General features: G+C 43.8%; 1 protein-coding gene and 1 pseudogene across 2 annotated transcripts in view; both read right to left on the bottom strand.

The window, feature by feature from the left end:
- KIAA1549 (KIAA1549 ortholog) overlaps nt 1-24,760 on the bottom strand; it is a 153,055-nt gene that overhangs the window by 16,531 nt on the left and 111,764 nt on the right. For both annotated transcript variants that reach the window (XM_035254639.3, XM_035254640.3), the window contains exons 13-17: nt 23,305-23,510; nt 21,645-21,868; nt 20,400-20,553; nt 13,225-13,542; nt 3,248-3,294 (exon numbers count right to left, since the gene is read on the bottom strand). In XM_035254639.3, coding sequence (XP_035110530.3) covers nt 3,248-3,294; nt 13,225-13,542; nt 20,400-20,553; nt 21,645-21,868; nt 23,305-23,510 — 949 coding nt within the window. The remainder of the gene's footprint in view (nt 1-3,247; nt 3,295-13,224; nt 13,543-20,399; nt 20,554-21,644; nt 21,869-23,304; nt 23,511-24,760) is intronic.
- On the bottom strand, nt 2,049-3,060 carry LOC144578441 (small ribosomal subunit protein uS15m pseudogene; annotated as a pseudogene).

The following is a 24,760-nucleotide window of genomic DNA, read 5'->3' as shown; positions in this document are numbered from 1 at the left end:
GCTCACACTTATAAGTGAGAACATGCAGTATTTGGTTTTCTGTTCCTGCATTAGTTTGCTAAGAATAATGGCATTTGGCTCCATCCATGTCCTGCAAAGGACATGATTTTGCTCTTTTTTATCACTGCATGGTATTACATTGTGTATGCATTCCACTTTTTAACTCCAATCTGTCACTCATGGGCATTTGCGTTGATTCCATGTCTCTGCTATTGTGAATACTGCTTCCAGGAACATTTGCATGGATGTTTGTTTACAGCTGAACAATTTATATTCTTTTGTGTATATGCCCATTAATGCAATTGTTGGATCAAAAGGTAGTAGTTGTTGTTTTTTTTAACATCAATTACATTACATTTATTTAAATATACTAATCAAAACACATCTTATGAAGCATCTTTTCTGTGACAATCTGGTCTGTGCCGGATCCGCTCTGTGCCGCTGTTTTCTGCCACCAGTTGGTAGTTCTGTTTTTAGGTCTTTGAGGAATCGCCACACTGCTTTCCACAATGGTTAAACTAATTTACACTCTCACCAACAGTATACAAGCATTCCCTTTGTTCCACAACCTTACCAGCATCTGTTATTTTTGACCTTTTAATAATAGACATTCTGACCTGTTATGAGGTGGTATCTCATTGTAATTTTGATTTGCATTTCTCAGTAACCAGGGATAGTGAGCTTTTTTTCATATGCTTGTGGGCCGCATATATGTCTCCTTTTGAAAAGTGTCTGTGTCCTTTGCCCACTTTTTAATGAAGTTGCTTGTTCTTTTTCTTGTAAATTTAAGTTCCTTATAGATGCTGAGTATTAGACCTTGGTCAGATGCATAATTTGCAAATATTTTCTCCCATTCCAAAGGACAGACAATCTACAAAATGGGAGAAAAATATTTGCAAACTAGACCTTTGCTGTGCAGAAGCTTTTAAGTTTAATGAGACCCCATATGTCAATTTTTGCTTTTTGCTGTGATTGCTTTTGGTGTCTTCATCATGAAATCTTTACTCATTCCTATAACAGAATGCTACCGCCTAGGTTGTCTTTCAAGGTTTTTATAGTTTTGGGTTTTATCTTTTATGATTTGTTTCTAACTTCATTCTACTAGGATTAGTAAATACACTCTGAGTGACTTCACTTCTTGAAATTTGTTAAGATTTGTTATGGTCCAGCATATGGTAAGTTTTTAAAATGTGTTTTAAAGGAAGATGTATTTTACAGTTGAGTTCAGGGTTCTGTATATGTCAGTTAGGTAAAATTGATTAATCACACTGTTCCAATCTTCTATATCCTTTCTGTATCTTTATATTTTCTGATGTGTCGCTCATAAGTCAAATATATTTTTTAAAAATCAAATCTAATAACCTTGTTGTTTAATTGAAATCTCTGGTTATTAACATTTAATGTAATTAATTATAGATCTGGATTTAGATATCTATCATTTTAAATTATCTTTCTGCAGGTCCTGCAAATTCTAAGTTCTTTCTTCTCCTATTTTCTACCATCTTTTGGATTCTTTCTTTTATTCTTCCTTATTATTTTATATTTAAGCATTCTTTTAGTGAGCCTAGTCCTACACTACAGTCTGACATAAAGTAGTACTTTTACATCTTCCTGGACAATGGACCTTAGCTCCATATTAAGCATAAGTGTAATTATTTTAAAATCTGTGTCTGATGACTCCACTGTCTGGATCCCCTGTAGTTCTGCTTCTATTGCCTATTTCTTTTAATTAAAAAAAAAAAAACTGTATTTTCTTTTCTTCTCATATGCCTGGAGGTGGGTGTGGGTGTGTGTGTGGAAGGGGGGGTGCTAATGTAGCAATAATGTAAGGCCCAGAGTGATGTTATCTTCTTCTAAAAGGGATGTTCATTTGTTTCTGCCAGGGAGCAACCCCAATCAACTTTCAAATACTCCCTGCAGGGACTAATCTACTTATGACTCACCCTTACTCCTCCAGTGTAACCCCTAAAGGTCCAAACTCAAACCTCTGGATGTTTACCAGGGTATCCCCTTGTGCTCCCAGCCTCAGGAGTCTGTCAAAGGCTTTGCCTGGCTTCCCAGCTGCCTCTTCTGGAATCTGCAGGTGTCCCTGGGGGAAAAGTAGCCCAAGAAGCAGGGCTCATGCCTCTGGGTTTCCTGGATCTTGGTCCTACACCACTTCACTGCCCTGTTAACTTTTTTTTTCTTTAAATGATCAAACAGAATTTATTGGTTGTCTCTGGTCTGGCTTTGGTAGGACTGTCTGGGTTCCTCTGCTTTGTTTTGCTCCTCTGCTTTGCTTGTTAAAGAGGCTTTAAGGCCCTTTTCTGCTTCTCCACCTTTTGAGTCTCCTGGAAAACCTTCTCAAAGACATCATAGTTGGTGTTACAGAGGTTTTTGAGCATCTTTTTCCTCTGGTCAATGCTCATCAGCAAATAGCATTTGTGCGCTTTGTCCTTTCAATGTGTCTGCAGGTGTTCTTCACAACTGCGGATCTTGATGGTCAAGGGAACAATTCGAGCCTCCAGGGATCTGGTGTCCTCTGGGTTTGCAGCAATCTTCTTCATCAACAGTTCTTGCATGACTTTCAGCTTCTCCTTTGTGTTGGCCATTTCCAAAAACAAGAGTCTTCTCACAACATCATCAACCTTCTCTATTCCAGGGACATTCTGGTAGTCTTTGAGTAGTGTAGGAGATGGGTCATCATCTCACCTGGGCTGGGCTGGTTTCTGGATGACATACCTGTGCACAGCCTGGAGGAGGAGACTTCGAGGTTGCAGGCCCCACTGGCTGGAAGGAAACCTGACGCTCCCACTGCCCAGCAGCCCGGGGACTGGGACCTGAGTAACTGCCTGGGTCTGAATCAAACTCAGCGTCCTCCACGCAGCCCTCAGCATGGTGACCTCTAACCCCCGTGGGGTGCGCGCTGCAGTTGCCATTCCCTTTGCTGCACAGACCGGGTTACATGGGCACTGCCATGCTGGCCCAAGCTCGACCAAAATCCTCTCTGGGGTTTTTAATGTTAATATCTTGTTCGGCTTTTCCAGTTGTCCTCTGCAGGAGGGTTGGTCCAAATGACCTAGTCTGTCATTACTGGAAGCAGAACTTAAATTCCAACTTTTTTTCTTGCTCTTCTGGTTAGATCAAGAGAATATACAACTCAGAGTTTTACATCTGCTCATATTAGCTAAAATTAGTGAATTTATAAAAATTTTTAAAAACAGCCTATGTGAAAAAGTGATAATACATTTTGTTTTGAAAACCTTACCTTGACAACGGACCCGCTGGGGGAGTCATTCCATAGTCTTCATATCTCTGGAAGACATTTAAAAGAACATGAAGATTAATATTCAATACTTATTATAAAGTGACAACAGCAAACATAACTTCAGCTTTACAGGATCCACTTTCAAAAGAATTATTTTCTCATTAAAACTTAGCATGTTACTGGGCACTCTGCCACCAAGCGATGCTACGGGTTTCAGTTCAGGGACCTGTGCTACCAGACTTTAGAAAAGACACAACTAATTTCTAGATCTTTCCTTCTTTTTTATATTACAACTACAAATATGAATAACTGGCAGCCTTTCTGTGTCTGCTCTTCCCTATAGATCCATCTGTATCTTCTGCTGCAAACCTGTATCTTCTGCTAAAAGCAGGCATGAGAGGCCACATTTGGCACAGTGACTCCAACCACATGAGCCACAAAGATCAGCAGACCCAGTGGGTGCCCAGCACCTATTCAAATACCTCAAGCAACTAAAGTTTCAAACGCTGTCTCATGGTATAGAATGCTGCAAAACAATCAAACCAGAAACTAGGGAGGCTATAAAAGACGAAGGCAGCACCTTCTGTTTCTGACTCGTTTTCTGGTCCCCAGGAGACCCAGCTACATTTTCTGCCTGTAAGTTCCATAGGTGCCCCCTGTATTTTTCAATCAACTCGCTTTACTTGAGCTAATGTGAACTAGCCAAGTGTTCTTTGACTAAAACAATATGCCACGTGATTTAAAGAAATATACATCTAAGAAATCTGTTGTATTCCTCGTGAAATCAATATATCCTAACCCTAATACATGTGGGACTCTTATTTCAATGTTTCTTTCTAATAACTTGTATTGTTATTTTTGGAATCAGATATTTCAGCAGAACAGTAACTATGGGCAGAGTTTGTCCATCTGCAGTCAGTTGGAACCAATGGTTTGTCTGAGATGAATAAGTCAGCCTTGCTTCTGAAGTTGTGACGACATTTTTCTTTTTCCAAGCTGTCATTTATGGAATGAGTATTTTGTGTTAATCACTGTATGAGAACTAACGCAGGCCCACAACATCACTAACAAAGTACTCACTGCCTCTGTTTTATTGATGAAACCAACTCACAAAGAAATTAGGTGATTTCCTCCTGCAGTCTTTTGGACTCCAAAGACCATACTTTTCACCAATCCCCCAGCACTGCCCATGGTTTCCCAAACCAGACACTCTCCTGTGAACAATATCTATTTTGTGAGGAAAAAAGTAGAGGCTTTGGATTCAGACAGACTGGCTTAACATCCCTGGGCCTATTCCTTTATGCCAAGAGAATACAATGATCTCCACATTCATAGAGTTCTGAGGGGATTATTAAATATGAAACTGTGGTCAGATGACTTCACCTTCTGACCCTCTCTGCTTCCATCCCCTTGGCTGTTACGTGGAACCTTGTGGAGTTCTTCAACTGAGGCAAAACAAGGGAAAGGGGGTGATGGAAGAATGGAGGAAGAGAAGGAAAAGAAGCTTCCACTCTTTTTCCAAATAATTAAAGGGAGATCTGAGACTCCACAGAGATTATTCACGAGATGACAGTGGCTCCAACTAATGTCTTGGTGTGAATGGATTTGAGAGGAAGAATCAGCAGAGCTCTGGCATGTTTAAATGGCCCTAGCTTTCCATACCTTTCCGTCGAGGCACCTGGTCTATCATTTCAACTGCTCCCTCTCACCTGCACATCACATGTGCCTGACAAAGCCCTGGTCTTCATCAATCCCAATGCATATACTTGGTATTGAATGTTCATCAATGAAACTCCAGAATTTTCATTACAGCCACTGCAATTTCATGATAGTCAATCTCAACCAGCCTCAAGGCTAAGAAATAATTCCTATGTCCCTCATCTGTGCTGTCTCATTCTCCATAACAGGTCTTTCACATCTCTACTCTCCCTTAAACCTCTGGCCCTGCCACATTTCTCCTCTCATTCTCAATGGATGATTCTGCCTTCTCTGCTGTGAGGATTAAAGTCCTGAGATGGCTGGTTCCTCAACCTCCTGCCAGCCAGCTACAGGCTGATTTTACCTCTGCCCAACCTTTCCCTCCTCCTTCCCATTACATTAGAAAAAGAATATCCCCTCATTTCTAAAGAAAGCTCCTCCACTGGTATTCCAGATTCGTCTCTTCCCCTTTGTGAACTATCAAACTCCTCTTCTGCACTGGCTCAGTACCATCAGCCATTAAACATGTTGAAGACCTGCTGATTCCTCTTCTTGGATTTATCAACTGCACTGCACTAGCACAAGTCACCAACTCTCTCACCAAAAGTATTACAACAGTTTTCTACTGGTCTCTCTGCTTCTGACAACTGTTCTTCACTCTACAATGGGACTACTCTTTCAAAAAGGCATGTCTAATTATGTCTCCACGTGCTCAAAACCCTTTCGTGTGCAGCCATCACCCTCAGGATGAGGTGTAGGCTCCATAACCACCAGATTCTTGTTTTCCTCTCCTGCCTCATGTCTCAACCACTTTTAGTGCCCGCTCTGTACTACTCAGCCAGAATTCACTTCACTGCTTAGAACATACTGCAATGGTTAATTTTATGTATCAACTTGACTGTGCCACAGACGCCCCAGATATCTGGTTAAACATTATTTCTGGGTGTGTCTGGAGCGTGTTTCATGAAGAGATTAATATTTGAATTGGTGGACAGCAAGGCAGCCCTCCCCAATATGGGTGGGCATGTTCCAATCTGTTGAAGGCCTGAATAGAAGAAAAAGATGGAGGAAGATTGGATTTGGGCTTCCTCTGCCTGACTGCCTGAGCTGGGACATCAATCTTCTCCCATCCTTGAAGCCCCTGGTTCTCAAGCTTTCAGATTCAGACTAGAATCCACCCCTCAGGACTTCAGACTACACCACTGGCTTCCATGGGTTTGCAGTTTGCAGAGAGCAGATCATGGGATTCTCAGCCTTCCTACTTACATGAGCTGACTCCTCATAATAAGTACATTTGTCTCTCCCCGCCTCGCTCTCTACACACACACATACACACACACACACACACACACACACACACACACACACACGGGGGCGCACATGCACACCTAGTTCTATTTCTCTGGAGAACCCTATTTTAAATAGTAGACCCTACATGTGAATGGATAAACAAATGTGGTATATCCATAAATTGAATACTATTTTATGCTGCTATTTTCTTTGGGTCTATTTAAAATAAATCTGTACAAGTCTCTATATGAAAATATGCTTTTGTTTCTCCTGGGTAAATACTTAGAAATAGAATGCTGGTTCATATGGTAGGATGTATGTTTAACTTTTTAAAGAGACTGCCAAACTGTTTTTCAAGGTGACTGTGCTATTTTACATTTCCACCAGCAGTTCATAAGACTTCCAGTTGCTCACATTCTCATCAACATAATTGTAGATTTCTACATGCAATTTTATCAGTTTTTGCTTAATGTACTTTGAAGCTCTATTACTATGTATATGAACATGTAAGACTTTATGTTTTCCAGATGAACTGACCACTTTATTATGAAATGATCTTCTTAATCTTTAATAGTATTCTTTACTATGAGATCTACTTTGGCTAATATTAACAGGGCCACTCCAGCTTTCTATGATTAGTGTTAGTATGGCATATCTTTCTCCAAACTTTTCTCCATACTTTTCCTTTTTACCTATTTGTATCTTTGCATTTAATGACAATTTCTTGTAGGCAGCACATACTCAGATCTTCCTTTTTATCCAAACGGACAAGCTCTGCCCTTTAATAGGGATGTTTAGCCTATTTATATTTAGTGTGATTATGGATAGGGCGGGATTGAAATCAACCATGTTGGTAGCTGTTTATAATTTTTCCTATCTGTGCTTTTCTTCTTTCACTTCCTTTTCTGCCTTGTTTTGTGCTTTTAAAAAATGATTTCATTTTGACTCCTTTGTTGGCTTATTCATGGTTTCTAGTACGCGTTTTTCACTTATCACAGTCTACCAGTAAGCACTATTATTCTGCTTCATTAGAACAACACAACATTAAAATACCAAACTTCCATTTCTCCTTTCTTGGCCTTTTGTGCTGCTGTTTCATATATTTACTTCTATATATTTATTACCCCCCACAATATAGGCTTGTTACTTTCATTTTAAATAGTCAATCCTTTTTAAAGTTTTAAATAATGAAGAGAGGGTTTTAAAAAATAATTCCCCACATACATATTTACATTTCCACTGTTTTTCATATACTTCTGTAGATTCAGGTCTTCATATGGTATCATGGTACTTCTGCCTTAAAGATTTCTTGTAACATTTCTTATAACGCATGTCAGCTGGTGATGCATTATTTCAGCTTCTATATGTCTGAAAACGTTTTTATTTCAGCTTGGTTTTTGAAAGATATTTTTGCTAGATACAGAATTCTAGGTTAATCGTTTGGTCCTTCAGTTCTTTGAAGATTTGTTTCCCTGTCTTCTGGACAAGGAGATTTTTTTCTGTCATCCTTATCTTTGTTCCACTGTATATAATGTGTTCTTGTTATCTGGCTGCTTTTAAGATCTTTTTGATTCGTTTGAAGCAATTTAGACTATGGCATTTTTTGGTATACTTTGCTTCATGTTTCTTGCACACAGTGTTCACCAACCGATGGATCTGTGGATTTTCAGTTTCCACCAAATTTGGAAAATTTTGGGCCATTATATCTTTTTAAAAACAATTCTATTTGGTATGTTTGAGGTTTATAACATAATAGTACTGGCTACATACAGATAGTAAAATGGTTACTTACAGTGAAGCAAATTAACATATTTATCATCTTACATACATTTTTGGGACAAAAGTAGCTAAAATCTACTTATTTAACAAAATCCCCAATATAATCCAATTTTATGAACTGCGGTCCTCATCTAGAACTTTAGATCTCTAGACTTGTTTAGCCTACACATCACCTTCTTTGTATCCTTTGATCTCCATCTACCTTCCTTTCCCCTCCCACCTCTAGTAATTTTTTTTTTTTTAAGATTTCACATGTCAGTGAGATCATGCAATGTTTTTCTTTCTGTTTCTGGCTTATTTCACTTAGCATAATGTCTTCCAGATCCATCCATGTCGTAGCAAATAGCAGAAATTGTTGTGTTTCAAAGGATCTCCTTTGAAAAGGATAAATGTCGTAGCAAATAGCAGAAATTGTTGTGTTTCAAAGGATCTCCTTTGAAAAGGATAAATGTCGTAGCAAATAGCAGAAATTGTTGTGTTTCAAAGGATCTCCTTTGAAAAGGATAAATGTCGTAGCAAATAGCAGAAATTGTTGTGTTTCAAAGGATCTCCTTTGAAAACGATAAATAATATTCCACTGTATACATACACAACATTTTCTGTATCCATTCATCCATCAATGAATGCTTCGGTTATTTTCATACCTTGGCTACTGTGAATCGTGTTGTAATGAACACGGGAATGCAGATATCATTAAAAGATGGTGATTTTACCTTCTTTGGGTACATACCAGGAACAGGGATTGCTGGGTCATATGGTAGTTCTATTTTTAATTTCTTTAGGAACCTTTACACTATTTTCCGTAATGGCTACACCAATCTACATTGCCATTAACAGGGTACGAGGGTTCCCTTTTCTCCACACCCTCACTAACATTTATTATTTCTTAACTTTTTTGATAAAACTCATTCTAACAAATGTGAGGCAGTATTTCCTAAAGGGTTTTGTTTTGCTTTGAGACAGAGTCTTGCTCTGTCACCCAGGCTGGAGTGCAATGGCATGATCTTGGCTCACTGCAACCTCTGCCTCCTGGGTTCAAATGATTCTTGTGCCTCAACCACCTCAACAGCTGGATTACCAACATACACCGCCATGCCCAGCTAATTTTTGTATTTTTAGTAGAGACGGGGTGTCACCATATTAGCCAGACTGGTCTTGAACTCCTGAGCTCAAGCAACCTGCCTGTCTCAGCCTCCCAAAGTGTTGGGATTACTTACAGGTGTGAGCCACTGCACCCAGCCTCACAGAGGTTTTAATTTGTATTTCCCTGATGACTAGTGATGTTGAACACTGTCTCATATACCTGTTTGCCATTTTCATGTCTTCTTTGGAAAAATGTCTGTTCAAATCAGTTGCCAATTTTTAAATTGGATTATTTATTTTTTCACTATTGAGTTGTAAGAGTTTTTTAAAATAAATTTTTGATACTAAGTCCTTGTCAGATACGTGGTATATAATATTCTTTTCCATTCTGTAGGTTGCCTTTTTCACTGAAACATTTTCAATGTTTCCCTTGCTGTGCAGAGCTTTTTCATTTGATACAGTACCATTTATTTATTTTTGCTTTTATAACCTGAGCTTTTGGTGTGATACCCAAAAAATCATTGCCAAGGTCAATATCAAAGAGCTTTTCCCCCATGTTCTCTTCTAGGAGTTTTATAATTTGGTTCTTACACATAGGTCTTTTATTCATTTTGAGTTGATTTTTGTGTACAGGAGTCCAACTTCATTCTTCTGCGTGTGGAAATCTAGTTTTCCCTTCATCATTTACTGAAAAGAATGTCCTTTCCCCATTGTGTCCTCTTGGTGCCCTTGTCAAAAATTAGTTGACTATATATATGTGGATTTATTTGTGGGCTCTCTGTTCTGTTCCACTGGTCTATGTTTCTGTTTTTATTACTATAGCCCACTAATTTTTTCTTCTGCAATATGCAATCTACCTTCAATCCCATCCAGTATATTTTTTCATCTCAGAGACTATAGTTTTTATCTCTAAGCTTGATTTTTGTCCTTTAATATTTTCAATGCTTCTAGTTAATGTGTACACTCTTTCCTCCAGCTTCTTTAATCTATGGAACTCCATTATAAGAATTCTTTTAATATTCTGTCTACTAGTCCTTTTTTTATTCTTTTTTTCTTTTTTTTTTTTTTGAGACAGGGTCTCACTCTGTCACCCAGGCTGGAGTGCAGTGGTGCAATCATGGCTCACTGTAGCCTCAGCCTCCCAGGGTCAAGTGATCCTCCCACCCTAGCCTCCTAAGTAGTGCTCAGCTGATTTTTACATTTTTTTGTAGAAACAGAGTCTCACTGTGTTGCCGAGGTTAGTCCTGGGCTCAAATAATCCTCCTGTCTCAGGCTCCCAAGGTGCCAGGATTACAGGTGTGAGCCACTGCGCACCGCTTGTCCACTAATTCTATCATCTGTGTCACTTTCCTGCTTCTCCGTTTGTCTGTTTAGTTTGATTTGATGCAGACGTTATTAATTTTACCTTACTGACTGCTGCATATTTTTGTGTTTCTATAAATATTCTTGAGTTTTGCTTGGGTTTAGATGTCATGCTTTTGTGGTTTGTTAGGTGGAACCAGATCAGCTTTAAGGCCAAATGCTTCCGAGTACTCTAACTGATGTTGCATGAATCATGCAATTTCCACCGACTGCTGGGAAAGACGCTGCGTTCACCTGCTCAGGCTGCCACAACAAAATACCTTAGAACTGGTGGATTAAAACAACAGAAACTTATTTTCTGGTAGTTGTGGAGACTGGAATGTCTTACATCCATGTCTGGCAGTGTTCAGTTTCAGGTGAGGCCTTTCTTCCTGGCTTTCAGACAGTTGCCTTCTGTGTCCTAACCTGGTTGGACAGAGAGCTCTGGAGTCTCTTCCTCATCTTCTAAGGACAGCCGTTCTATTGAATGGGGACTCTACCCCTACAGCCTCATTTACTCTTAATCACCTTCCTAAAGGCCCTTATCTCCAACGCAGTCACGTGGGGGGTTACAGTTTCAACTTGTGATTTGGGGGAGAACAGAGTTCAACCCATAGCAACAGCTTATTCCCAGGCCTGTGTGAATTTTGAGGATTGTTTTTTCTGATCTTTTTTGGGGGCCCTTTTGGGTAGTTTCTGTATACCCATAAACCCATCAGTACTCAAAGATTCTCTGCAGATGCCTACAATCCTGCTCGGACATCTCTCTCCTTTCCTGTACTCTCTCTTGTGAACTGCAGCTGCCTTTTCCTCCCCAGACTTCCAAACTCCATTTCTTCAATTCAGGGAGACCACGGGGCTCTGCCTGGTGTGCTAGCCCCTGCACCATGACTACAAACTCCAGACATAAGCTGGAGCAACTAGAGGGCTCAATTCACTTCTCACTGATACCTGTCCCTTCTTGCCTAATGTCTAATGTCATGTCACCCAGATACTCTTTTCAGTGTTTTTGTTTTCCTTTTTTTTTTTTGAGACAGAGTCTTACTCTTTTGCCCAGGCTGGAGTGCAGTGATGTGATCTTGGCTCACTGCAACCTCCACCTCCTGGGTTCAAGCAATTCTCTGCCTCAGCCTCCCAAATAGCTGGGATTACAGGTATGCACCATCATGCCCAGCTAATTTTTTGTATTTTAGTAGAGATGGGGTTTTACCATCTTGGCCTGGCTGATTTTGAACTCCTGACCTCGTGATTCACCTGCCTTGGCCTCCCAAAGTGCTGGGATTACGGGCATGAGCCACTGTGCCCAGCCGTCCTTTCAGTGTTTTCATGTCTCAGGAAGGAAGGTAAACGCAGGCTGTGTTCCTCCCTCTTGTCCAAAAGAAGCCTGTCTCATACTCTTTAATTTCTACTTCCCACCACCTGCAACATTCTTCAACTGACAACCACTAGTTATCCTTGAGACCTCCACAGAGATGCTATTTTGTCCACAAAAGTCCTTTGCAAAAGACCTCAAGGCTCTGCGAGATGCCCCTCCCACATCACCACCTCCTGCCACGGCACCTTCCACGCTGTACTGGAATTACAGTCTCGATTGTCCACAGAGCCTCCAGTGGAATGCAAGAACCGGAGGTCAGGGGCCTGTATTGGGCACTACTCTATCTCCAGCACCCAAGCAGAGGACCTGCAATCCAGCCGGTGCTTTGTAAATATATTTGAATGGATAAGCAAATGAGAAATGTTTAAAGTGACCAGATGGCGGTGGGATCCACATTTATTTTATCACCGAGGTTTGCTCTGTACCACACATTTCCTGAATTATAAACTAGTTGTAATTTTGAAGATATCTGTTGGAACAAGTTATATTTAAAAATTAAAAACAAGAATAGTTCAATTGACTGGTATTTCCACCCCACCCCACATGACAGCAGTTACCCATACTGTAGGCTCCATGCCACTTATGCCCCGAAGGAAACAAGCTATTGCTAAAGGCCCACTTTGAAAATTCAAACCTATTTCAGAGGTAAAAAATATTTTACCATATGATTATTGCCACTCAATTTCACCATCATAAGGTGGACCAGTATAAACACTCCCTGTCTAATAAATTCATACTGCGACCTATTAGCTTCTCTTCAGTGTCAAATCTTAGTCCAATAATTTCATCTGAAATTAGTAAAAAATAATGTTACCTTTATTTCCTTGAGTTTTACTTCTTCTCTGTCTCTCAGGAAGGTAAATTTTAAAGGACTGTCTAAGAAAAACATAAATGATAACCAAGGCAGATGAAATGCTGAAATGTCAACCCCTAAGATGGGAAGCTGACATTTGAAGGTGGCTATCACTGCCCACATGGGGACTGGCTGCCCACAGTCCCAGAACCTCAGGGGTCTCTCCATTACCAGGTGGCTGTACAAGAAGCTGAACGATCTGGATACATTCTAAACTGCAACTTTTCTGGAGACATCAACAAGGATGCATTCGACAGTTACCCCACCTCCATTCATGACACTGTGAGGAACACAGAAAGAAGCTTCCATAAAATCCCCCTCCATTCCTAGGCAAAGCAAAAGTCCTCCCGCCTTGGGCTCCTAAATTGCTGGGATTACGGGCATGAGCCTGTAAACCTGCATAAAAGGATACTTCCAACATTAAGAATGAATTTAGTAGAAGATCAAAACTAAGATCCATCATCCGTGTTTTAATTCTTATCAAATGCCTCAAAGTGAGGAGTCAGGCAACAAAGCTTTAACATCTTGTCCACCAGAAAATTCTAGGCCAGTACTTACACTGCAGGGATTGTTGGTTGTCTGGGCTGGGCTGTAGAAGGACCCCCACTGGGTGGCTCGCCTTTCTTCCCGGGAAGGGGTGCTGTTCACGGGCAGGCCTGGTGGGACTCCTGGGCCCGCACCTGCGGCATTAGCAGGCTGGCTGCTGGGGGCCACAAGGGCAAAGGCGTCGTCCAGGAGGGAGTGCATGGTCTGGCGTGCCTCCTCGATGGATGGCTGGGGCGGGATGTACTGAGAGGCCGGGAAGGGAAGGGCTGGATACCTCCCCAGTTCCACCGAAGATGGTGTCTGCACATCGGCTGGGAGGTCAGGATCCGACTACAGTGGGAAATGGCAAAGGAAGAATCACACATGAGTTTTTGTGTCAACCCTAAACAGTTTTCCTGACACTGAGGAAAAGTTCTATCCTAAGAATTTAAAAAAATGACAGTTGAGGCTGCGCACAGTGGCTCACACCTTGAATCCCAAGACTTTGGGAGGCTGAGGTGGAGGAGCATTTGAGACCAGGAGTTTGAGGCCAGCCTGGGCAACATAGTGAGACCCCAGCTCTGAAAAAAAAAAAGAAAGAAAGATAGAAAGAAATTAGCCAGGTGTGGTCATGTGCACCTGCAGTCCCAGTTACTTGGGAGGCTGAAGTGAAAGGACAGCTTGAGCCCAGGAATTCAAGGTTGCAGTGAGCTATGATCACATCACTGTACGCCAGCCTAGATGACAGAGTGAGACCCTGTCTCAAAAAAATTTAAAAAAATGACATCTGAGGAATGTGCATTACATTTCATGGGAAGGAATGGGGAAGCTCGAATCAGAAAAAAATTGGCAACATTCAACAATCAGTTTTTCAATAACACTCTATTTACAAAGCCTTTCAGTGCCTGGAAGGGAACGCTTTTACTGAAAGCTCCTAAACAGCAAAACACTGTATTTCAAAGTGTATATACTAAAGTGTATATACTAAAAACAACCAGTAAATTTCCATAGATAGAAGCCAAAGAGTAAACAGTCTACTGGCTATTAGCAAATAGCCATACAGGCCGGGCGCGGTGGCTCAAGCCTATAATCCCAGCACTTTGGGAGGCCGAGGTGGGTGGATCACAAGGTCAAGATATCAAGACCATCCTGGTAAACATGGTGAAACCCCATCTCTACTAAAGATACAAAAAATTAGCTGGGCATGGTGGCGCATGCCTGTAATCCCAGCTACTCAGGAAGCTGAGGCAGGAGAATTGCCTGAACCCAGGAGGCGGAGGTTGCGGTGAGCCGAGATCACGCCATTGCACTCCAGCCTGGGTAACAAGAGTGAAACTCCATCTCAAAAAAAAAAAAAAGAAAATAGCCTTACATACCCTTAAAAGATCAAAACTTTTAAAATTATGCATATTAAAACTAGGTATGTGGGCTGGGTACAGTGGCTCACACCTGTAATCCCAGCAACATGGGAGACCAAGACAGGAGGACCAATTCCAGGGAGGCCACGAATTTGAAACTAACCTAGGCGACATAGCAAAACCCCCATCTTTACAAAAAATTGCTTAAAAGTTAGCTGAGGGTGGTGGTGAGCAGATGCAGTCCGGGCTACTGACGAGGCTGAGGCAGAAGAATCTCCTGAGCCTAGGAGGTGGAGGTTGCAGTGAGCTATGATTGCCCCATTGCACCCCAGCCCGGGTGACAGAGAGACCTAGACTCTTAAAAAAAAACCCCGTATATTGTGTAAGCAATTACAGTATTTTATGAAAACTATTCAGAACCATTTGTCTTTAAAATGAAGGTAACTCTGGATCACATGAGTCATTAAGAAAGGTTTCAATTATGTTCTCTATCTACTGTTTAAGAGGTAGAAATATAAGTAACAATAAAGATTTTTAAAAATCTCATTTCGCGGCCGGGCGCAGTGGCTCATGCCTGTAATCCCAGCACTTTGGGAGGCCAAGGTGGGCGGATCATGAGGTCAAGAGATCAAGACCATCCTGGCCAACATAGTGAAACCCCATCTCTACTAAAAATACAAAAATTAGCTGGGTGTGGTGGCATGCACCTGTAGTCTCAGCTACTTGGGAGGCTGAGGCAGAAGAATTGCTTGAACCCAGGAGGTGGAGATTGCAGCAAGCAGAGATTGCACCACTGCACTCCAGCCTGGCAACACAGCCTGGCAAAACAAAAAGAGAAAAGAACAGAACATCTCAGTTCTCAATCCTGTTATGAACAAAACATGGTCATCATCTACACTGGGCAAATTATGAGACAGTTAGGAACCAATGGAAGGAGAGTCCTTTCTGGTCTTACAGGCTCCATAAGCCCAAACAGCAAGGTGACTGCAGCAGACACAGCGAAGAGAGAAGAGGTTCTGCTCTAGGGACTGGGGACCCCACCCCCTGTGAGGAAGGGTGGGCAGCTTCTATCTAGAACGCTTCACTTGCTACGTGCCTGCAGTTTAGCCCAGTGAGTTGGACCATCGTACTCAATGGGCCAAGGAAGACATTCCCTTACCGCCTGGATCAGTGGGTCTATTACAAAGATAAACTACTCCACAGACATATCCTTAACCTTAGCCCCTGTTGGAAAATGCTTCCTAACAGGTGATCCGTTATTATTCCTGCCAGCGTGAAGGCCAGGAGGTTCTTAACTCCAAACCGAGACTGAACCAAACTCGTAAAACCACGGTCAGCCCACAGACAGGTTTTACTTGGCCCGCATACTCTTTTCATTGATAACCACTGTTTTAAACATCTGGAAATTTCATATTAACACTCAGACTTCTGGGATCTCTTGATGGAGTCTGAGGCTCCGGCATGACCAGGCCCTCACTCCACACAGGAACCACCAGCTGCCATGAAGCAGCTACTGCCCTCGGGTAGGGTAGCTGCTCTGCTCTTCTCTCCATGGCAGTCTCCACCGGTGGCCTCCCTCTCATACACGTGACACGCTTGGGCTTATAAGTCCATTTCCCCCAAATGGCAATATCCCAGTAGAGGTTCTACTAAGTGAGATTTGTCCTTGAGGAATTCTAAGTGAGAATCTGGGGACCCAAGGTGGCCTCTGGTTGATGATGTCACCTTGGAAGAAACCTGTGCTCCTTTCTTACAGTCAGGCCCTTCTCCAATTCTTGATTTTCCTGAGGAGCAGATGAAGAACCCTGGTCAGCAATGTACCATCAACCTACAGCTCACGGTGGAAAGAAGGGAGGGCGTGTCTGGAGGAACAGCCTACTGATAACTAAGAGGGTTTCTCCAGAGACAGAAGCGAAGTTCCTGGCGGTGATTCCGGTGGCTGCCTGTGTGGCTCTACTGCAGCATGGTGACCAAAAGACTGCAGGTGAAACTGAGATTCCACTGTGGGAAAGATCTCAGATGCTTGAGGAGAGTCCCCAGCGGCTACAATCACCACCAATCTCATTCTTGGCAGTCAGAATTTCAGAGAAGGCTATACACTTCTATACGAGAGAGACCACCTGCAGATGGGAAGGATGGTTCCCTTGGATTCCCATTGGGCCCCATGAATCCTGCCAGAAGGCCGGGAGCACCTGGGCCAGGATGCTTCCGCTTCCTGTCCTTCCTCTTCCTGTTTTCTCCTCATTTTGCAGACAAGACTGCCAGAATTTACAGGCCAAGAAGAGGTTTTACTCAATTTTCTATCTTATAAAATCTATATTTAGAATATAGATGTTTCACATAGAGATGTGTTCAGATACAGTTTATCTATCATTCTTCAGAAAGAAATTTGCATGTTTTTACTGTGAATCATCAAAGTCACATATTTTGGTGCCAATTTCGCAGTCCTTTATGGGTGTCGCAGGAGAGTGATCACACAGCCTGGTTGCCCAGAACCACCTCAGCTTATGCCTGTTGTCCCACTATGATGTAGTACACCCCCTTACACTTTCAAAAGTGTCTGGATTGGATGATAAATTACATCAAACATTTTCTGTAAAGGACCAGACGGTAAATATTTAGGTTTTATGAGTCATACAGTCTGTCGCAACTACTCACCTCTGCCTTGCAGCAAAAAGAGTCATTGATATCAAGCTAACAAATGGGTGTGGTTGTTGCAATAAAACTTTATTTAGGCCAGGCTTGGTTGGCTCATGTCTATAATCCCAGAAATTTGGGAGGCCAATGCAGGAGGATCACTGTGCCCAGGAGTTTGAGACCAGCCTGTGCAACCTGGTGAAACTCCAGATCTACTAAAAATATAAAAATCAGCCATGCAAAGTGGCATGTGCCTGTAATCACAGCTACTTGGGAGGCTTAGGTGGGAGGATGACCTGAGCTTGGGGAGATTGAGCCTGCAGTGAGCTGTGATTGCGTCACTGCACTCCAGCCCGGGCAACAGAGCTGAAGTGTCTCAAAAAAAAAAATTACTTACAAAAAAAGGCAGCTGGCTGGATTTCCAGCAAAGCCTGAATTATAATGGTAACCCTCATTACAAGGAACCAAGGAATATTTCTCTTGGCCTTAGGAGAACAGAGCCCTCAAGGAGAAGGTATTTTTGAAGGGAAAGTGGAAAATTCAATGTAATTCTAAAACACATAGTACTTCCCTAGTATAGGCTTGAAGATGAAAAAAATAAAAAAAAACCTGTACATGTACCACTGATTCTCTAATAAAAGTTGGTGTGGGTGGGGGGGGGGGGCGCGGAAAGATAAACTACCTAAGAAAAGATAATTTCTGAGAAAGGCATTATCTTTGAAAGAAAGTGTTTCAGAATTCAAAATCTGAGGAAGATTTTTATTTTAGGGAAATCTTTGAAAGGAGTCGCTAAAGGCAAGCAGCCGCTGGGGTGGTGTTTTCCAGGAAAAGCTGCTCCGCACCCACAGGAGGAGGAACCTGCACTCTCTGCTAAGGAAAAAAGGAAGAAAAAAAGATGGCGCAGCCACCATGAAAGAAGCTTGATCTAGAGTCACTGAGGCAGGCAAACGAAGACAGGTTCCTCCCCATAGAAAACTCGAGCATTTAAAAAATCAAAGGGAGGGGGCTGAGAAGGCTCCCCACAGATTTTTCTGAGAGAGGAGCCCAGGTTGGCTGCAGAAGTGACGGGGAAGACGGGAGGCTGCCCCTTCTACCTGTTAGTTCCACACCACACCAAGCCTCCACTTGGCACAGACAGAAGCTCTGGGTGACAACCCTGGGAAGCCCTTCCCAGATCAAGCCAAACACCACAGATGCCCAAATGCCCCCAGAACCCAACACAGCACAAGAGCACCACCTACTGTAAGAGCAGCCAAGCACTACTACTTCTAGAAAGTAACAGGAACTACCCAATTCATTCTGAGGAAGAAAGTAGTTTAATTTATAGAGGGCCCAACTCTCTGGAATCGCACCGATCCTCATGAGTAGATCAAGGTCGGTCTTCAGGAGCCTAGAAATACCCTAAGTTCCTAAGGAAAAGTCTGGTTCTTTCAGATGATCATAATTCAGCTGTATTTAGGTCCCATCACAGTATAGTGTTTGGCACATTTGTGTGATTATATTTAGCATTTTTAAGTGCTTGTTAGTTGTATAATTTAGGAGAAAAATACAAACCTCAACCAAGATGTGGCTGCTTGCATAAGCTCTATCTAAAGTGATAGAGGGATTCACGTCCGTCGTGAATCCCTTCTGGAAGGGTGTGCTTTTTGCTAACATGTCTCTAAACAAGGCTGGCCCTGTGAGTGCCTCCAGCAGAAGAAAGGGGCCTGCTGCAGCAGGGCAGGACTTTCCTGGCACGGAGTTCAGGACGCCCTCTGATTCCCAGTGCTGCCTAGGTTAGCTGTAGCTGGCTCGTCCTCTCTGTCTTGGGGTGCCTTTGTGTCTGTATTTCTCATGGGCATTAAGTGAGGCTGGTTCTCTCTCCCCTACTCAGTGCAGTCTATGTGTATGCATCTTATGCTATCAATATTTGCCTTTAACACTTGAAGCAAATTTGTCTGGACCTCTGTTAATTTAGAAAAAAAAGTCCCTTATTTACTAATTTATTTAGAGCCAGGGTCTTGCTCTGTCACCCAGGCTGGAGTGCAGTGGTGCAAAAATCTCACTGCAGCCTCAACCTCCTGGGCTGAAGCAATTCTCCCACCTCAGCCTCCCAAGTAGCTGGGATTACAGGCATGCACCACCACGCCTGGCTAATTTTTGTAGTTTCTGGAGAGATGGGGTTTTCCTATATTGCCCAGGCTGGTCTCCAATTCCTGGGCTCAAGCAATCCGCCTACCTTGGCCTCTCAAAGTGCTGGCATTACAGGTATGAGCCACCATTCATTATTTCTTAATTTCCATTAACCTCTTTCTCCCATAAAAGTAAAACATATATAAGCAAATACACTATCTCATTAGCACTTCAAAGACAGTACAGGGAAATAAAACCCTAAATATCCCTCCTCCCATTAGGAAATCCAGCTGGGCTAGCTCAGTCAGTACAGCATAAGACTCTTGATCTCAACGTCATGCCCTCACGTCTGTAATCCTAGCACTGTGGGAGGCCAAGGCAGGAGGATCACTTGAGGCCAGGAGTTTGAGACCAGCCTGGGCAACATGCTGAGATTCCACCTCTACAAAAAAAAAATGTTTAATTAGCTAGGTATGGTGGTGCATGCCTGTGGTCCTAGCTCTCAGGAGACTGAAGTGGGAGAATCACTTGAGCCCAGGAGGCTGAAGCTGCAGTGAGCCTTGATCACACCACTGCACTCCAGCCTGGGCAACAGAGTAAGACCCTGTCTCACAAAAAAATAAAAATAAAAAACAACAACAAAACCAAATAACCCTCTGACTAGGGAAAAGGAAAAAAACCTTGAGGATATCTCTATCTCTCTCTCTCTCTCTCTCTCTCTCTCTCTCTCTCTCTCTGTTTTCCAGTTAACCTCGAACATGTCCCATTGTGAAGTCTGAGAGAGCAGGGCTTACATATAAAGAGGAAAAACACAGAGTGTGTTTCCAGAGATGGCACTCGGCAGCACCCTGGTTGACGGGACTCAAGTCTCCCCTTAGAAGGGGTGACCACCCCACCCACTTCATGACCTAGAGGGCCTTGGCGCATCAGCTGTCAGGTGTGGACACCACAAAAGGCGGCAGCCAGCAGCTGCTTCTCTTCCCTCTTTGGCGCATCTTCTAGGAACCGCCCTGCCCTGCCCCGCCCTGCCCCACCCTGCCCCACCCTGCCCCACCCTGCTCCACCCTGCCCGTTTCAGAAGCCGGAGTCAGTGGCACGCACTGGGCATCCAATGTAGGCTGAGTTGTGGACACCGGGGGGCCTCCGGTAGGTGCCATCGCTGTCTGTGGTGATGAGCCTGTCCTTCTCAGCATCAGCAGGACAGCCGTTGACCTGGTGTTTCCGGCGAGGCTTGGGAGAACGTTTTATCCGTGAGCTGCCAAGAAAAAGATAAATTATCTTCGTAGGAAATAACCCTTTTTGCCACTGGTTTATCAACTAAACACTAAGTACCCTGAGCACGCAGCGTGCACTGGTCACTGGAGTCAATACCCTCTAGGATATAAATGGCGCCTACGACACAGCCTCTGCTCTAAGGAAGCTCAGTGCCTACCCAAACAGACCTATTAACCCACAGGGAGCCACAAAGAATGATACGAAGCCCTCTATAATCATGACATCATTTACCTGTACAGATGTTCAGAAAAGGAGAGGTCAGTGGGACTCTTAGCCCCATGGACGGGAATGGGGTCTTAGAGAGTTAACAGGACCTGCAGCCAGGGAGGGATGTGGGAAGCAGGTGCCAGAGGCAGAAACCGCAGGCAGATGAATGCTCAGGGACTACCAGGCAGTCTCCTGGGTGGCGGTTCTGTCCATGTGGCTGACCCTTGGAAAAGAGGTGGAGTGGAGGGGCGGGGCCAACCTGCGACAGGTACACAGGTCCCACCTGGCAGGCAACAAGAGCCACCCCGGGTTTTGAGCAGAGAACGACATATATGGGCGCTGTGTTTAAGGAAAATGCATCTATGTCGGGGTGGGAGTCTGGGAGGCCGGGGGAAGGTGAGACCCCAGACCCTGCAGGCAGCTGTGAGAAAACCAATGCAGATCTGCCAGACACCGGCCTGGGTAGCTCCCGGAGATGAAAATAGTGGAGGTGACAGAGTGGGAGGTGAGGGAGAGCCAAGGACGCCACAGAAGGAGCCGAGGTGGGAAGGAAAGGGTGAGTGCAGTTTTAGATAGGCTCAAGTGGAAGAGACAGATGAAATCCCGAGGCAGGCGGAGGGGCAGAGTAAGAACAAAGCTGACACCTCCCACACCAAGGTGACCCTCAGCCAGGGGATGCCTTCCAAATGGCCTCCACATCCTTCAGTGCAGGGACCCCTTCAACTGTTTTCAGTGACCTCCACGTGAACGCGGATGGGGTCCGTCTGCCACAGGCCCTGCAGCAGCAGAGGGGCTCCTGTCCTGCTCCTGTGCCACCTAAGCACGCACCCTTCCCAGCCACCCAGCCACAGGCGCCCAGCCCACCTCTTTCTGGGCTCTATGAACACGGAGGGCACGCTGGCCGTGGGGTCCAAGATCTTGTCGATCTGCATCTGCGCCCTGCGGTATACCCGGTGCCGCTCCTTGGTGTCGCCCGAGGACAGGTCGTCCACCACCGGGAACTCGTAGTGGCCGCGGCGCTTGGCGCGCAGGCGGATCTTGTTGCGGTGGTGCTCGATCTCAGACTTGTGGCGCAGAGCGGTCTGAATCTGAGGAAGGGGGACAGGAGAGAACGACAGCCGCGGAAGTCCTGGGAGGCTTCTGGGACGCACACTTCGCAAAGCCTTTTATTTATCTATTTTTATTTTTATTTATGTTTTTTTTTTTTTTGAGACAGAGTCTCACTCTGCCGCCCAGGCTAGATAGAGTCAGTGGCATGATCTCAGCTCACTGCAACCTCCACCTCCCGGGTTCAAGTGATTCTCCTGTATCAGCCTCCCGAGTAGCTGGGATTACAGGTGCTTGCCACCATTCCCGGCTCATTTTTTTTGTATTTTTTAGTAGAGATGGGGTTTCACCATGTTGGCCAGGCTGGTCTTGAACTTCTGACCTCAAATGATCTGCCTGCCTTGACCTCCCCAAGTGCTGGGATTACAAGCATGAGCCACCGCGCCTGCCGGCAAAGCCTTTAGAAAAGCCTTCCTGCTTTGCTCATCTCACCCACCCTTAATTTGCTGTCTGTAGGTTCCACAGAGTCACCCAGAGGGTGACAGGCACAGCCCAGGCAAGACCAGAGACCCAGCCATCCCACGAGCTTTATCCCCAAGCACTGCATGGTGCACTGGAGTCTTGTCACCATTCCCGAAAGCAGAGGAAAAAAAATCACTCGAACCTTGGAAATCTGCTGGTGACAACTTTGAAGACACATCTGATAGCTAGATATAATATGCCCTGAGACAAGAATATTTTCCTCCTTTAGAGATTTTTAAATAAGACTGAAAAATGGAAGGAAGATAATTACCTAGTGTCACTGAAACAAGTTCCCTGACATGAGACCCACCTGCTCCGCAGAGTGTCATCCCCAAAGATGGAGACTTGAACTGGGTCTCAGCGTGAGGAGGATCAGAAGCTGAAGTGGCTCTTTCTGAGGAAAGCAGCCCCTGGTCGGCCATGCTAACACTTTTCTGCACATCTGCCAATGCGCCCCCACAGTTCCATGCTCAGTGTCTGATCTCCAACAAGCATTAGGTTTTACATTAAGAATCCCTGTCAACAGCTTATGCCTTTAATGACCAGTTGATACTGTAACTTGCACTCATTTTCAAACACTGACCAAATCAGAGTATCAGAGTATGAGTTGTTTTTTTTTTTTTGTTTTGTTTTTGAGACAGAGTCTTACTCTGTCACCCAGGCTGGAATGCAGTGGCATGATCCTGGCTCACTGCAATCTCCCCATTCAGGGTTCAAGTGATTCTCCTGCCTCAGCCTCCTGAGTAGCTGGGATTACAGGCATATGCCACCAAGCCAGGCTAATTTTGTATTTTTAGTAGAAATGGGGTTTCACTATGTTGGGTAGGCTAGGCTCGAACTCCCCACCTCAGATGATCCACCTGCCTTGGCCTCCAAAAATGCAAGGATTACAGGCGTGAGCCACTGTGCCCAGGTGAGTTTTTTAATTAACAGATTTTTTAATATAAGCAAATACCTCTTTGTTGATTTTATTGGTTTCTGCCACTCGGTCAGCTGGGGAAGGGCGCTGCACAGGGGGTGCCGGGATCGGCTGCATGGCGATAAGCTGGATCTTACTGGGGACCCGCCGGCTAGCCTCCGGGGGGCGGGCGATCCTGTCCACGTGCTCGAAGATGGAGGCTGATGAGTGCTGCTCATTTCCTGAACTGGGCAGTGGTGGTCCTGGAACAGAAGGAAAAGCAAAACATATACACAAAGTCATCTAAAGAAATAGCAAATCATCAGAATTGTGAATTATTCTTTAAAGAATCCTTAGATGGGGCCATGACCAAAAATACATCCCCACTCCAGTTTCACTCTCTGAGCTTAAATCGTCTGGGCTATATACCGTATCCTCTAGCTTCATTAAAAATTACAAGTGCCCTGAGAAAAGATGTGAGGAAATCACTATGATACTGTGTCAAAAGCTGCACTGTTTTGTCTAACTGTGGTTCAAAATCTTCAGCCAGAAAGAATACAGGACAGAAGGAGCCTGACGTTGCTCAGTTGTCAATAAGCCATTCACAGAACTTTTAGAAAATACATTTATACATTATGGTAGCAAGAGTTATTCTGAACTCTTGCTACCATCAGGGAGGGAGCTTGCTGGAGTGATACGCATTTAGTTGCCAAGGCAATGTCGTACTACAGAGAAAACGGAAGACGAGAACATGCAGGCATGTACCAGTTAACAATGACTTTTCAGTTCTGACGTGGAAGGAAACGAAGAAAGAAAATGAAGTTGAAGACACATGAAAAGCAAAAGCTGTTGCTTGCAGGGAATTAGTTCCTACTTGTTTATTTTTAAAATTTATTATTTATTGGTCTTTCCCTGTAGCCGCAGCTCCAGGTCTCATCTTCACTTCTCTGTGTCCTGTTCTCCTAGATGCCTAGCTTGTGTGGTCCTGTGACCTGCAGGTATTGGAGATCCACAGCTAAGACACCAGGATCCCCTGGAAGCCTAGAAATGGAACTGTTGACATTTAGGGATACGGCTATAGAATGCTCTCTGGAGGAGTGGCAATGCCTGGACGCTGCACAGCAGAATTTATATAGGAGTGTGATGTTAGAGAACTACAGAAACCTGGCCTTGGGCAGACAAGCAACCTCATCAAGCAGGTCCCTGACACCACAGCCAGGTAAATCCACAAAGATTGGGAAAAAACAGGCACAAAAAGATAAAACCATCAAAGACCAGAACACCTCTTCATCAAGGGATCACAACTCCTCAACAACAGAGCATCACAACTCCTCAACAACACAGCATCACAACTCCTCAACAACACAGGATCACAACTTGACCAAGGAGTATGACGAATTGACAGAAACAGGCTTCAGAAGGTGGCTAATAACAAACATTTCTGAGCTAAAGGAACATGTTCTAACTCAATGCAAAGAAACCAAAAACCTTGATAAAAAGTTAGACAAAATGT

Source organism: Callithrix jacchus, chromosome 11, assembly GCF_049354715.1.
Source record: "Callithrix jacchus isolate 240 chromosome 11, calJac240_pri, whole genome shotgun sequence".
NCBI classification, from domain to species: Eukaryota; Metazoa; Chordata; class Mammalia; order Primates; family Cebidae; genus Callithrix; species Callithrix jacchus.
The sequence above is the reverse complement of the archived record's forward strand: the minus strand, read 5'-3'. Positions and strand labels throughout refer to the sequence as shown.